Here is a 15,526-nt window from a genome sequence, read left to right as displayed (position 1 = left end):
AACTTTTTACTGTTTATCTGTTTTACTGTTTTACTGTATTGAATCTGTTTATCACCAAGTATGAATTACGAAAATTGCGCAGAATAAACAAACAGAGGAAGAAAGACAGACAATGCGCAACTCACAACTATTTATTTGCAGGGAAAGAAGTAGCCTTATATAGGCTTCTACATGACATAAAAACACAAAAGCAGATGGTAAAATCGATGACAACACCACAATCCTCAGAGCCCGCCTACCGCTTGCTGTCTAAAAAACGAAATTCATTGCTAAAAACTGATAAGGACGGTTCACTGATGCACCCCTCGCGATTTTTTGAATGGAGTACGCTTCTGAAAGCTCACGCGCCACAGTGTCCCGGCTTCTGTTCATGATAATACTTTCTTTTGAGGCGCGGCGTACAACCACAATCACGGCAATGAATGGGCAAGTGTGATCCAGTGCCGTTCTTGATAGATAAATCGTGTTCCCTGAGGCGATAATTTATGCAACGTCCACTTTGCCCAATATATACCTTGTCACATGTGAGCGGTATCTGGTACACAGTGCCAACTTTCCATCCCACGTACTTCATGTCGTGCTTCTTACCGCATGGATGAGGCTTCTTTTTTCCGCTGATACGACTGCACAACCCACCCAGCTTGCATGGTGCAGAAAACACAATGGGCACCCGATATTTCGTAGCAACCCGCTTAAGGTTGTGAGCCACTTTATGGGAATATGGCACCACGTCAGGCCTTGTTTTATTTTCGACTATCACCTGAGGTTTGACCCGCTTACGCTTAAGTTTTTGAAGCAGCGCCTCCGATACAGCCGACAGTAGCGAACGAGGGTACCCGGCATCCAATAGTCGAGAGACCTGGGCGGCAAAACTGGTTTGCATACGATGAGTACAAGACTATTGAATAGAGGACTCCAAGCACATGAAGGCAATCGCATGTTTTACAGTTTTTGAGTGAGCTGATTCAAATGGCAGGAGCCCTTTGGTCGCGCGGGGACAAAACATCCAACACACATGTTTTCTGCTACGCAGAAGTCAATGTCTAAAAACCTAAGCTTGTGTCCTTTTTGCATTTCGTGCGTAAACCTCAAGCTGCCGCCCAATGAATTAGCAATGAATTTAGTTTTTTAGACAGCAAGCGGTAGGCGGGCTCTGAGTATTGTGGTGTTGTCATCGATTTTACTATCTGCTTTTGTGTTTTTATGTCATGTATAAGCTTATATAAGGCTACTTCTTTCCCTGCAAATAAATAGTTGTGAGTTGGGCATTGTCTGTCTTTCTTCCTCTGTTTTTCTATTCAGCGCAATCTTCGTAATTCATAATGCACCAACTAGCCCAACAGCACATTTTACTGAAGTTGTCACGAAGTGTTGGCGTGACTTCGAAACCGCTGAACGAAAACACGATAAGGCAATGGCCTTCTTAATATGCTTAGTATAGACCGATGAGAAGGTCATCAAAGGCTTGACAGATGGTTGCGCATACGTCCAGAAAGCCTGCTCCTTTTCAAACCGACGATACAAATTCAGATAGATGTTGTCCTGTTTCATTGCCGTTCTGTTTCGTTCTGTTTCGTTGTTAACCTTCTGCGATTGTCACTGTGTGAAGCACATTTTCGGTGAAATTCTGGCATGTTTTCTCAAGAACGGGCCAAATAACTGCGGTCGTAAAAGGTTGTGTAGAAAAATAAATAACAGTAAGTGCAGCACGTTTCATGTTTGAGAGCGATTGTTAACAGGCTAAAAGTTTGCGCTGAATATTTTCACAGGTACATGTGTTCACGAGGGTGCTAGGTATTGTATTTAGCAATCAGCGTGCATTTAGCATTGCAATTAAGATTTGTACGTTTTACAGGCGCTGCAACGTAAACGTCTTTCCCCTGGACAAGTGGAGGATGCAGCAGATAGACTGTTCTACAATAGTGCTGTTGAACTACATACGGTGCTCATGGCAGGCTGGCATATTACCGAGCAGACGGGTCTTGTTTACATTTCCATTATGATCGGGGTTCGTGAACATATATTTTAACATTGATTGGTGGTTAATGGAACGTTTTCTATTTTTTGTACTATGTTGCTTGGTTTTTGCGTTGATTAAAGTTGTTATTCTCTGTTTCTTACTTTCTCTTATGTTGCAGTTTCTACTGAACAAAATTGTTTTCGATTCATAACATTTTCAGCTGTGCACCTGTGGTGAATAAATCTGTGATATGTTCATAATAAACGTGTAAGGAAAGTGAACTGGTGTGTTATCGTGCTCCTTCAACGCCTTCACCTCAAATCATTGAATTTTTTGTTGAGGAACTTGTTGGTGCATACAAAATCATGATGGTCAGCGCCTATTCGATGAGCTGCCTTGCAGCCTGAAATATGTTTTACGCATGTCATTGATAGAAAATATTTAATACGTACACATCAAATAATTTTATTTATAAAGGCATGTATAAAACTTAAGCCCGGCTACGAGGAAACACATAGAATAAGCATTGGCCATGAGAACTGGGCAGACAGCCAGAAATATGCACGAAAATAGCATTTTATCCATGCATGGCCATTACCATGCCAACATGCTTTGACAAGCATTGTCCAATATTGGCGTTCCAGAGTTTGGGCCCTTGTTGGCGTGTCACCTTTGCCAAACACCAGCCAATAATGGCGGCTCAGGCATTGCCAAGCACGGACACATTGGCCACTGTTGATTTTTTATGCTTGGGCTTAGCAATTTTTACTGCTTGGTAGGGCGCGTACAAGTGTTGGTTACGGAAAAAATAAGTACAAGCGAAATGGAAGGCATGGTTTTGCGGAAATGTAATGTTCGTAACCGACGCCCGCAGAAAACCTCCCGTCAAAGCAAGCAGTCCCCTAACAACTGACCGCTCATGGGACGTGGGGCAGCTTCCAAAGGCCTTTCGCAATTACTGCCAACCCCTTGGTCACAGTGGCATGCGTAGAGCAAAGAAAAAAAGCAAAAGAAGTATGTACTTACGATTGGAATAAAAGCAGATGCACGTGTTGTTCGGCATACATTCCCACGATTCAATACTGTTTCCTTGGTTCTCCATCCCACACCTCGCTTGGCAGTTCGACTGCGTGCATACTGAGTAAATTGAAAGAAGCAGAAAATAAGAAATGTCCCACTCTGCCCTAGCAGAACTAAACAGCAATAGACCACAGCTTACGTCAACACCCATTGTGTGACAACCACGGGTGTGACAGTTTAACACAAACTGTAAAGCTGTTCAGCAAAACGCCCAAATCCTTAAAGGGACACTGAAGTGAATTTGTCAAGCTCCCGTTTCTGCTTGCGTTGCGTAGACTGGCTCAAATTGACACACTTTTCATCATTTATCCGGTTGATAAGTCGGTAATTATTTTATATAGCGCGAAAGAAGAAAAACTACCATGCGCGGTCTGAGGCGGCCTCAGCAACTAAAGGCTGCGACGACGGGAGGAGATGCACCGTGATTGGACAATGTCCAAGATTAGCATTCAAACAAGTTTCGGTTTCACTTCTGTAAAACAACACGCTTGACATCCCATTGCATTGTTTGATGGCAATTCTCTCAATATCTCAGTAATCGTCGTACCACGCTTATGCCGTGTTGTCGGCTGTAAAATGCCTAAGATAAGCCTCCCATGACGGCTTGGAATCCTAGCTATCACTAGCCGAGGCCTACGCAGTGGATGAACGCCCTCCGCCTCACCGCAGACGCTCAAATATAATGCGCTTTCCCCCCATATTTGAAGCTTGCCTCACTCATGCCTGTATCGTAAAAAGCGTGTTCGCACCAGGCCAAGAGTCTGTTGATTCTGGCCTTTGTCCACTGCCCGCAAGCAGTCGGTGCGTATGGCAACAGCACGCCAACGAGAACTGGCTAGCGCGTTAGTGTCAGCCTGCACGCGTTCTGCGAACTAATTCGTGGATCAGCGAACGTTACGGCCCAAAAATGGTGAACTCAGTATAGAAAACATCGGTCGAAAACGAAAAAGTTAACTTACAAAAACAAAAATGTACCCCCGGGGATTCCAACTTCTGACTTGAAAAATAACATGCCTAGCAATCCACAATACTCGGCCACGGGCGAGCACTGACGCTGTTGGTTATATAGGATATATATTCTATAACCAGTTTACACTTTTATTTAGTTTTAGCATTTCAAGCAGCTTAGGTGACTATTTCTTGTATAGCGCTCGTGCAGTAAGCATCCCCCAAACTTCCACAATATCTCACGTCTAGCAATTGCATTTCTTAGACGGAAAAGCGTTCGCAGATGTGTGGTCGTGCTGCTGACCGCTGTGCTTGCTCACCCAGCGCAAAAAAGGACTTCCTGCTCCCTAGTATTGCGCTGTACGGTAAAAGTTTCAGTTCATTTTATTTCCTTGGTACCTACTTCACTGACTTCTCCTGCCTTCAAGTGGCCTTAGATTTTCCTACTAGCGTACCAGTCAGCGAAGTGTCGCATGTGCGCTTGTGTGAAGCGACCCGGACTCGGAGCTTGATACAATGTACAAACTAACATAGTAAACAAAGGCACATTCTTCCATTCACAAACGTGTGGTGGCTCAGTTTCAACTGAGCGAACGAATTGCGACGACTCGTCGGCGGCCGGCGGAGTCAGAGTGAGGCGGCCGCTGGGCCGACTGACTCTGTCGGAAGGTCGGCGAGCCGTGCAGTAGCGCAGTCAAGCCAAGTCATTTCCTCCTGACGTCACACGAAAACGCCAAAGAAATGGGCGAGGATGCAGAGAGGAGGACAGGACTTTTAATTGATTTTTCTACTAAACAAATCCGCGTAAACGCACTCAGAGTGGTCTAAACATGGTCTATGGATACCGGACAACAATTTGCGCTAGTAAACCCGCAATCTTTACTAATCCCTTCAGTGTCCCTTTAACTAAAGAAAATGAAAGACGTGGGAAACACCCGTCCTCCCTCATCCCGAGCGCATTAGTACTGTCGTGCTTAGAATGGCGTACCGAACGCGTGAAAACTAACTCCATTACATAAGTAGTGTATGAGTGAAGCCTGAAGATTATAGTGATTATTATGTATGTACAGTTAAACCTGAATATAACGAAGTCGACAAAAATTCGTATTTTTTTCTTACACGCAGGTTTTTGTTACATGCAGGTCTCGAGTTAGGGCTCGCGTGAATGAAACAGGTACGAAACCAAAATGCTAGGAATAAGTGATTTCACACGGATTTATTTCACAATAAAAAAATTGCGTGATTTAAAGTCTGCTGCTATCGCAGGAACTTGGCTCTACACGGCGCTCCACAGAAGCAAGAGAACTTACTCCCGTATTTACAAATGTAACTTTGTTATACGTTTTGCCTTTCGACACCTTTGGTGCCAAATACGTTTCAAGAACCAACCCTATGCTGAAAGCGCGCCTTTTCGCGAACGTGATGCTCTTTTTGTACTCAAAATTGTCGAGAGGGTACTTGCTCGGATACTGTACTTGGCAGCCATGTTCTTCGTCGTCGCCAGCGGAGACGACGTTGAAAATTTTTAAAAATTGCGAGCTTGTCTTGAAAAGCAAAACTTTCAATTTTCTTGCATCAGAACTTGTAACTGACGAACTAACTGCACAGATAGGAGTGGAGAAGCGCGACTACACCCCGAAGGCTGGCCTATCACCTAACCGACCTCGTACTCACACGAGGAAAAGCATCATACTTACCGGTGCGCGCGAAATTAGCTGTATTAATTAATTCCTCGAGCCGATTTTTGAGAAAAGGGGAAAGAAGCAATGACTGATCAGCGTAGCGAATGCTTCACATCCGCGATAACCGTCGCAACGCCTTCGTTCCACAAAGGTCGCGAACACATGTTTCAATCGGGCTGGCGATGGGAATTTGAAAATTTCGTTAAATCCCGAACTTCGTTACAAAGAGGTTTGCTACATACAGGTTTAACTGTATATCATCGGCCTCTTTAGGGCCACCTTAGGACGAAGAGCTCTCCCGGACAGTTCTCACTGCTCCTATTCTGCAGGGTCCGGGTAGATTCTTTTCCGCAAAATTTTCTGATTTCACCCCTCCGTGCAGTCACTGCTCCAACATTTAGTCCCACCCCTCGGTAGCATTTGGCAACTACCCTGATCGTCCACGCAATTTTCCGCATTTCCACCCACATGTCCACCTAGTTCCCCCTTTCCCCTATCTCTTGTCTTGCTCTTCTTTCTCCTTTTCCGATTCTCTATGTCCACCCAGTTCCTCCCTTTCCCCCATCTCTTGTCTTGCTCTTCTTTCTCCTTTTCCGATTCTCCATCCCACCCGCTATGGTACTTTCTCCTCCTCCTAACTTCTGTTTCCCGATCGTATGTTAGTCATCACGCATGAATAACTTCACTCTCCCATCAGTTGATTGACACCCACCCGACTGTTATTTATGGGGTGCATACTTTGTCGCAGTGACGGCGACCGGTAAGCCATCGATGGTGAATTATCACACACGTATCACCCTGATGAGTGTAAAACTGATTGGTCACTGCCGATGGGTAACAGGTGACTACCAGCTGCTATTGAGACGTGAGTTCATGACCAAGTTTTTGAAAGGGGCCATGAAGAGAAAATACAACCTGGTTCAGTTCGAAAGAACTAGCCTTTGGTAACTTACTCAGCTCAACGCCATCCACGAACTCCTCTTTCAGGCGAAAAATGGCCGGAAATATCGAGAAATTCAAACTTCGCGCTACATTGACAGAATATAGGCATCAGTGACGTAGTAAAGACCAGCACTGGAAGCAATCAGTGTGTTATATTGCATGTTTCCATACAACTGACGCAATCAAACGAACCAAAGGGCTCCACTACAATTGCCAGTCAAGTTTCATAGCAGCGGCTTTAGTCGGCGGCTGGCGATCGCACAAACGGGATTCTGAGACAACATAAAGATGTACCTTGAAAGACACTAGGGACTCGCCATTGCTCAGTCTTTTTCATTTAATATCTTAATATCTCCTTTCTTCCATTGAAGTTTGCGATAAAATTAGCGTCATTGTTATCGGTACACGGGAGTGTTTTTGATCAACCAAACTTTTATTTTTACCTGACGGCCTCTTGATGATGGAGGAGAAGAAAATTGTACAATTGTAATCTGGGAAGAGCAGTCTTTTAATGAACCATACTTGTATGTTGTCTTCATGGGCACTTGCAGAACGCGGAGGAGATGACATGAGGGTAGCGGAAGTACACAATGCTACAATTTTTTACGTAGGCTCAGTTTGCCCTACACCTGTGCTTGTAGCCAGGCGTACAGTAATATGAGCGCGTGAAGTTCAGACTTACGATCGGACACCCCGCAGTGACAGGAGCTGCTGACACATTGTGGCTTGACGAAGATGTCTGTGTTGGCCCAGGGGCGACACGCGTCTTCACAATCTGCCGCGTTACTGCACGTTGCTGCACAGCGAGGGAGGCGAAAAATAGAGGATCAGCATTAGGAATTCGAATTTGGGCACAGAATGAGCTAATGAAAGATAAACAAAATTCCTCGGGGCCCGTTATTCTGCTTGGATGCTTTGAAGGCAAAAGCATGGAGATACGTATTAACAGCTCTATTACTGCTGCAATCTATTTGCATCTATTACTTCGCTTTCCTTTCTTTGTCTTTTGACGTAAATTACTTCGACTGGATTATCTGCTACACTGTGTACGCGTCTCTTTCATCGCTTTTGTTTCTTCGTCTTACAGCGAGAACGTCGTCAGAAAGGCCTCTCTAGCATAGCACAGGTCAATCAGAATTCTGCGCTGCTAGTGTGCACCTGTTCTACTCATGTGAAGTAACGTTCAGGTCTGATACGTCGCGCACTAACTTACAACGTATATTTACATTTCCAAATCAAAATGTTGTGAATTTTGTGCAGCGGCCGCATTGCCCCTTAAGCGTCCAGATTGCTGACCAATCCTTCAAGTGTGTATAGCCTCAAAGAAGGGAACAACAAATTTTGTTCTATGCTGGTAACGCGTGTACAGGGTGGTGCTACGTTAATTGTAACAATTTAAAATTTTTGCCTGAACAAACCGCCGCTCTATTCGAGCGCAAACTTCACACGAAGGTCGCATATTGTGGTCTATTTTGTATGACACCGGGAACAACGACGGTACTTACCTGGCTATTGTGAAAATAAATGAAAACGATTTTCGCCTATGGGAAAATGGCGGCTGATTCGGACGTGCGACCCAGCGCAAGTTTATCTTGGAACGACGGCGCCACCTGGGGTATCCGGAGCGAAACGCACGTTTGGGATTCACGGTAGGAAGGAGCCAAATGGTGTGGCAGGCGATCAAAAAATGTTAAATCGGGTTTTCTGATCGTCTGATAACTCGCTTGGCTCCTTCTTAGGTGCATTTTCTGATCGTCTGCTGCACCATTTGGCTCCTTCCTACCCTGAATCCCAAACGTGCGTTTCTGCTCTGAATACCCCAGGGGGTGCCGTCATTTCAAGATCAGCTTGCGCTGGCTCGCACGTCCGAAACAGCCGCCATTTTCCCATAGGCGAAAATCGTTATTTATTTATTTTCAGGGTGAACAGGGAAGTACCGTGGTTGTTCCCGGTGCGAAACAAAATAGGCCACAAAATTCGTCCTTCGTGTGAAGTGTGAGCGCGAACACAGCGGCGGTTCACTCAGGAAAAGTTTCAAATTGTTCTAATTATCGTCGCACCACGCTGTATATACCACACTCGGTAGAGGACCAGGCTGCTACTCCGCAAAGTAGGGTTGGAATTCTCTTTGGACCAAACATGTCATTTTAACTACTCTTTCCAGCTCCGAAACTTTCTTGGCGGGACAGCTGCAACAAGTACACCAATGATGATTTTTTGCAGATTCGGGTTCCTATATTATTTTCGCATTAGTAAAGTTGCAGACCAGAATATTGCTGATCTTAGGAACCAATTACAGCTATCAACTCTCGGAAAACGGTAAAACAGTTCATGTCCCTGACATGTTTCAAATAAAATCAATTTCGGGAAGAATATCCCCTTCAATGTAGACTTTAAATTCCCTAAGGCTAAAACTTGCATAATTTATTTTAAAATTTCTTCCACCACGGTGTGAGATAAACACCCTAAGTCGGCCTTGTCCCCGACTACCCATGGTGCAGTACAGCAGTGTCTTTTCTGCAAAGCAAGTTATTCTTTGCACTTATTTTATTTGTTTCTCAAGGGGCAGTAGGCTTTATTTGAGGTGGGGTGCAAATAATTTGTGGAAACAATGAATCAGCACAAGAGAAATGCAACTGTGCGTCAAGAACATAGCAATGGCTCACATGCAACGGTTAACACAATTAACAAAAAAGGGAAATAAGAGAACAGCAATACCGCATACACACATAAAAAGAAACAAAGGAGCTGGAAAAAAGAGTGAGAGATAAGACGAATTGCAGAAATTCAAACTAGCAAGCCCATGAATCAGCATTGATGTCAGTAGTTGTGATAATTGGCGTTCAGTTTTTTTCTCGAAACCATGCGCAGTGGGTGAATGATGCTATTTATCGGGTAGCGAATTCCAAAGGGCTGTATTGCATCAGGGGGAAAATGAACTTGAAAATGGTGATGTTCGACCGGGTATGGTTGCTATTGGGTGGGTGTGATTTAGTCACTCTGAAGTACGGCGGGGTCGTTTTAATAATTTGTTGCTTGACTTCGGGTGATGAAGGAGATATAAACGGGCGATATGACGGCGCGATTCGACGGAAGGGAAAGTAAGAGTTTTTGATCTGGGACTCGGGTACCGGGGGAGTTTCGGTAGGTGAGAAAGGCCGCCGCCCGTTTTTGTAAAGCTTCCAAGTTAGTGGTCAAATATTCTTGTGATGAATGCAAGATTGATGAAGCGTATTTACGTTTTTTCCAGAATAATGTTGGAGAAGCAAGTTTTATTTTTCTGTGGCCGTGGATTTCAGGTTGAGCCGTAGGTACCAAAAAGACCTCGGTGTTTTGTAACAGGTAGTGTCAATATGTAGTACCCATGAGAATGATGGTTTCATATGTGAACGCCTAAGTATTCATACGGTGTCACGCGGCTTCTGGGAACATAATTATTAATGTAAGTGTGGTGGGTGATGGTGCGTTTACGAGAAAATGCGATTAGTTTGCATTTCAATAAGGTAAGGGGCATAACGCATTATTCCACCATATTGCGATTGTATAAAGTTAATCTTGTAGGGTGCTGCTATCGTCGGAGTATATTTATATAAGTATACTTACTGGAGGTCATGTGGCACACAACTGCACCATCTTCACATTCGGCTTTCCGATTTCTTGAGCTTTTGATGTACTTGCAGTACTCATTTGCAACGTCGGATGTGCAGGAGGGGGCACTCCTAAACCAGTGAGGGGTAAACGGAGGAATGCCTTAAGAGCCGCCAAAGTTAAACAACGTGAGGTAACGTGTAGTGTGCGATATTCCCGTGGTACTCTTTTGTGTGCTTAATGCGTACAGTGAGAGTGTATGTAGCTAGAGCACTGGGGCAGGGGCCCAAGAACTGCGGATTTCCCAATCAAAGGGTGCCATCAGATCATACAAGGACATGGAAGTAGCTTTGCGTCGTTGAAGGACGCGGGAGGTGATGTTCTGAACTCCAATGGTCAAGATCGGGTCTCAGTTAGGCAGCCTAAAGGAAAAGCTGAACCATATAGTAAACCAGATTACGCAGCGCTCCAAACTATCTATGCAACTAAAGGCGCCTTTCGTTTAGTAAGGTTCCAAGTTTCAGCTACAAATTTCATCGCCGGTAGTATGCACGGGTTGTATATTTTTTGGAGCGATTAAGAGATAGATGTGGCTTACGTTGCATTCTTTGGAAGAGGTTGCCAGTTTTCCCCAGCCCATACCTATTCTGCTCCGGATTTGTCTCTCGTTGGTAGGGTCAGCACTAACCATCTGTCCGTGGTAGTAATAAAACGTTTCGTTTTCTAAGCTGAATAGTGCGCTTTCGGCATACATATTTGTTATTACTTTAGTTTTATTTATATTTATTTTTACCCCCACGGCCGTACTTTTTGATTGTAGTTCGTCAAGCATTTTTGCAGGTGTTCTGCAGTCTTACTTAGCAAGACAATGTCATCTGCAAACCTGAAATGACTCAAGTATTCTCCGTTTATTCTTAATCCTGTGTTTTCCCTCTCGAGCTTTCTAATACTCCCTTCAGACATGCTGTGAACAGTTTTGTCGAACTGATATCTCCCTGTCGTACTCCCTTTCAGATCGGGAATTTATCGCTTTGCTTATGAACTGTTATCTTCTCCGTGCATACCTTGTACACGCCGCCCAGATTGTTTATGCAGATCTCTTATATTCGCTGGTTGTTTAAATATTTTAACGCGGAAGTGGCGTGTAAATGCCATGTAAATGGGTTTAGTTTATTCTGCGGATTTTTTTTTATCCCTAATTGACGACATCGTGTGATCCATGGTTAAATGCCCTTTCCTAAACCCAGCCTGCTCTCTTGGTGGTTGGCAATCCAGGCAGTCACCTATGCGGCTAACTAAAACTTTTGTAAACAGCTTGTGAACAACTGAGAGTAGGCTGATAGATTTGTAATTCTTCCATCCTTTTTATGAAGCAGAATAATGTTGGCGTTTTTCGGGGGCTATGGGCACTTTTTGAGTCTTTATGCTTTCCGAAAATAGCGCAACAAGCTTTCAAAGTGCAATATACAGTCCCTCGTTCGGAAAATACACGGTTACGCCGTCGTCACCAGCTGCTTTTCCTCTTTTAATTCTCTTGAAAGCCTTTTCTACTTCCTCTTTATTTACTAGTGGGACTCCGCGAGTTAACCTTGTATTCACAGTAGTTTCTCCTAGTCTGACGTCGCTGGCATACGGTCTGGTGTAGAATGGTTGCGCTGCAATTATTATATTGTCCATGTTGTGCGTAATGTTGCCCTGATGGTCTCTAAGTGCGTACATTCTGCTTTTGGCAATCGCTAGCTTCCTCTTACTTGTTTTCAAGCTTGCTTCTCTCGATCACTGCCTTTTTGTATGCACGAATGTCATTTGTTAACATAGATGAGCTCAACTGACAATGGAAAAAATAATGATAGGAGTAACACTTAGAGACAGGAAGCGAGCTTCCTGGATCAGGGAAAAAACTCGAGTAGAAAATAGAATAGTGCAAGTAAAGAAAAAACAAAGGGCCAGGATTGCCATGTAGTGAGAAAAACCGACAATCGGTGGTCAATTAGAGCAACAGAGTGGATGCCAAGAGAGGGGACTAGAAGAAGGGTAAGGCCCATAACACGATGGAGGAACGAAATATGAAAATTCTGTGGCCAACACTGGACTAGAGCGGCGGAACGCAAGAACGGATGGATGTCAGTAGCAGAGGCCTTGGCCCTGCTGTGGGCATAAGCAACCAGTTGATGGGGATAATGATGAAAGGGCCCCAATGTAAACTCTGCAGCAAAGCTGGTCGGAATTGAAAGGAAGTTTCCGAGTGGCATACAAATTGTGGGCGCTTCGATGTCAACACCAAAGGCGCTCCTAACTCCGAATGGGGAACGGAACAGAGGGCACATCATTGCTGTTGCATAGTGAAAAAAAAATGGTAGAAGAAAATAAGTATTAGAGAGAATGACGGCAAAGACAGCATGTGAAACCTGGTCGCTAAAATACCTCGAAATCAAAATGTCTAGTGTGTAACTCCAACGTGCACACAGCCAAAGCAGTGTTGCTAGAGAAAGTGGGTGCAATGTAGTGAATTGAAGTTAACAGAGTGCTTCTGGGAACACTGGGGTACCATGATGGGGAGCCCAACGACCGGTGCGGCACACCACGAAGCAGAGAAGCCTGTATTACGATACGAGAAGGACTACATAGCGTTCTGCAAGGACACAAGAGCATTACCAAATGACATATGAACGGACAGTGTTAACCTACTATTACCCCACGGGCTGAATTTTCACCTCGGGAAGGATGGCTTTCGTTTTGTTAAATATGCTACAGTATGAAGGAAGAAACCCTTGTGTATAGGCGAGAAAGTTATTGCATGCCGATTTTGGGAATAACAAATGGCGGGAAAGATCAGTTTTTCAATAACGGGTTACTGTCATCCCGGCTCACTTTGATCCAGAAGAGGTGAGGAAAGCCTCCAGGGAAGTAATCCCGGCCGTTTACCTCAAATGCACGCGTAAGTATAAAAATGCTTACCGTTTAACTTCAGTGCAGTGGGCCGTCGAAGTGAGGTAGACCAAGCCAAAAATAGAGATGGTGAGTACATGAAGCATGGTTGTCTCCAGTTGCCGTCGTCGTTTCTTTCTTCAACTGGACAGTTGGGAGAAATTTAAAGATTTTTGAGCAAAACTCTTACTGCAGATTTTTCTCAGTTGCATGGCCTAGTTTAAATGTGCCTTACGGCATACTTGGAAGGAGAAAAGCGGACACTGCCGCAAAAACACGAGTGTGCATATGGTTTGTCTTGCTGTTATAGTAATGTTTACTCGGGAACGCAGCTCTCAACCTACGTTATGGACAGTAACCTGACCATAAAGCCAGAGCCTACAGCAGTCAGCAGGCCAAAAATTCAGGACATGCACAGTACGTGGTCAGGTAGCACTGAATTAAATCGCAAAATTAATCACCACCGCTTTGCTCGCGATGCGATCTGCGACTGCTGGCATACAACATGCCGGCCATACCAAAACGTTATGACGGTTACCCGCCAGTTTCTATGTTACTGATTAGTCCACAATCGGCTTTAGCTATGCGTCAACGCAAGGTCGGTAAAACACTTGCCTATAATACAGGTTTCGTACATTGGGCCTCATCCTGCCTGGCCCGAGTGGGATTTCGCATAATACTCAGGGTTCCCCTACTGGAAGATGGTGTATTTTTTTTCTTCACGCACTCGTACTCACTCGTTGTCACGCTTACCCCTCGCCGTCACCACTCGCATTCTCTCGCACTCACCAGTATCGTCACCATTCACACGCGGTGTGCGCAGCCGTCCCTGCATGAGTCATGGCACGGAAAAGTATTAGTCCCCTTCGATCAGCGTTGGCGAGAGCCACAGTTCGTTCTTTGCTCACTTTGTGTTTCTTCGTTGTGAAGTGAAGTGAAATTTATCGCTGCTGAGACGTAGCGCGCAAAGACCGCAGTGCTGTACGACCCCAAACAATGCTCCCGTGGTCTGCGTTCGCCATCCCACGAGCCTGTTGCTATGATGACGACAAACGCTACTTTGCCAGGCTTAAGAGCTGAAAAATCGTCCTTCTATCTCAAAAACGAAGGCAGTTTTTCGATTGAAACATTGGGAGAGGGTTAGAATGGGCAAATTGAAGGCGAAATCAGCAGCTTAGAACATGAAATCGCACCGAGGAATTAGCGACGAAGCTGTTTTCGCTTCGAAGCGGAAGGGCAGGGCGACGCCATGTTAGTCAAATCAAACCGGATACAGCAAATTATGATGGGAGAGGGTGCTGGGCTCAGTGGGCTCAAGTCATGGCGGGACTCGGCTTCACAAATTTGACATCAGGGCCTCTCGTAACCTTTCCTTTCCTCCATGGGTACAGGCATTGCCGCCAACTGCGCCCCTATTTAATTGACCGAATGCTAGCGACACTACGGCACAGCCCGAAAGCAATTCAAACGCATTTATCTGCACCACAAAGGTACCGTTAGCCAACCCGAGCGCATAAAATATTATCGGCCAACGCTACTCCAAGCCTCCACGCGCTACCTAATATATACGCTTGGGCCATCATAACTCATCCAGAAATCACCACGCTTTATCCAATATCGTAGCGCCCGCACTAGTTGTTCCTTTCTAGAAAAGGTGCTGTGTTCGAAGCGGCATCCCATCTGTGCGGCACCGGGTGCACGCACTGGGGAAGGCCTCCGAAAACCTGCCTCCGAAAACCCCTCTACCCGGCCTCATCACACGAAAACACTCACCCCTGGAGTTTTGCTGTCGCTCGTCCCTGGTCGCTTCGCAGCCGTTATGGTCTACTCCAGGTCTCCGGCAAAAACACGAGAAAGAATTGTCGCTGGTAGCGCTAGTAGCCGACAACAGCGTTATCCGGCTACGGCTCGACCGCGCTTCCCGAACAAACAGTGCACCACTATTCAAGACGTTATTTCCGCAACGGAGACCGAAATGACGGCCGTCGGCGGCAGCAGCAGAACATCGTCGTCGCGGCGTCACCAACGCGCACATAAATTCCGTATTCCATGCACATACAACAACCACGAGGCGCGGTTGTCGTCCGAAGCCTTCGCAGGCAGCAACAAGCCCGGGGGGCTCTTTTCTGGCCTCCCAACCTTCGACACCGCCGCCAGCTTCCGTATGCAAGGTCACGGCCGCTGGATGAGAGCGCACGTGAGTGCGCCTTTCATTTACCCATGGAGGAAAGAAAAGTTTAGGAGGGAGCATCGCGTGACTATCGCGAAACCTAATCATAAATAATAAAAAGGAAAAACTGATGGGAGATGCCCCACCTCACGTGATAGGCAAGCGGTAGTTCTTTGCGCCTCACGCGGCCGCCCGCCTACACGTGCTATGCTGCGTCGTTCCGTTTGG

At 45.5% G+C, this 15,526-nt stretch overlaps 1 protein-coding gene across 2 annotated transcripts in view; it reads right to left on the bottom strand.

Moving 5' to 3' along the window:
• LOC144150144 (uncharacterized) overlaps positions 1–15,130 on the bottom strand; it is a 40,650-nt gene extending 25,520 nt beyond the window's left edge. Inside the window, exons 1-6 of one of the 2 annotated variants that reach the window (XM_077681978.1) lie at positions 14,902–15,130; positions 13,918–13,957; positions 13,159–13,272; positions 10,216–10,331; positions 7,295–7,408; positions 2,987–3,097 (exon numbers count right to left, since the gene is read on the bottom strand). In XM_077681978.1, coding sequence (XP_077538104.1) covers positions 2,987–3,097; positions 7,295–7,408; positions 10,216–10,331; positions 13,159–13,235 — 418 coding nt within the window. In that variant the 5' untranslated portion in view covers positions 13,236–13,272; positions 13,918–13,957; positions 14,902–15,130. The remainder of the gene's footprint in view (positions 1–2,986; positions 3,098–7,294; positions 7,409–10,215; positions 10,332–13,158; positions 13,273–13,917; positions 13,958–14,901) is intronic. The other variant, XM_077681979.1, reaches the window with a different exon arrangement.
• Positions 15,131–15,526: the final 396 nt, after the last annotated feature.

This window comes from Haemaphysalis longicornis, unplaced genomic scaffold (genome assembly GCF_048455015.1).
Source record: "Haemaphysalis longicornis isolate Haplotype H1 unplaced genomic scaffold, Haemaphysalis longicornis Haplotype H1 scaffold_8, whole genome shotgun sequence".
Classification (NCBI taxonomy): domain Eukaryota; kingdom Metazoa; phylum Arthropoda; class Arachnida; order Ixodida; family Ixodidae; genus Haemaphysalis; species Haemaphysalis longicornis.
Note: the sequence above shows the minus strand (reverse complement) of the source record. Positions and strands in the feature narration are given on the sequence as shown.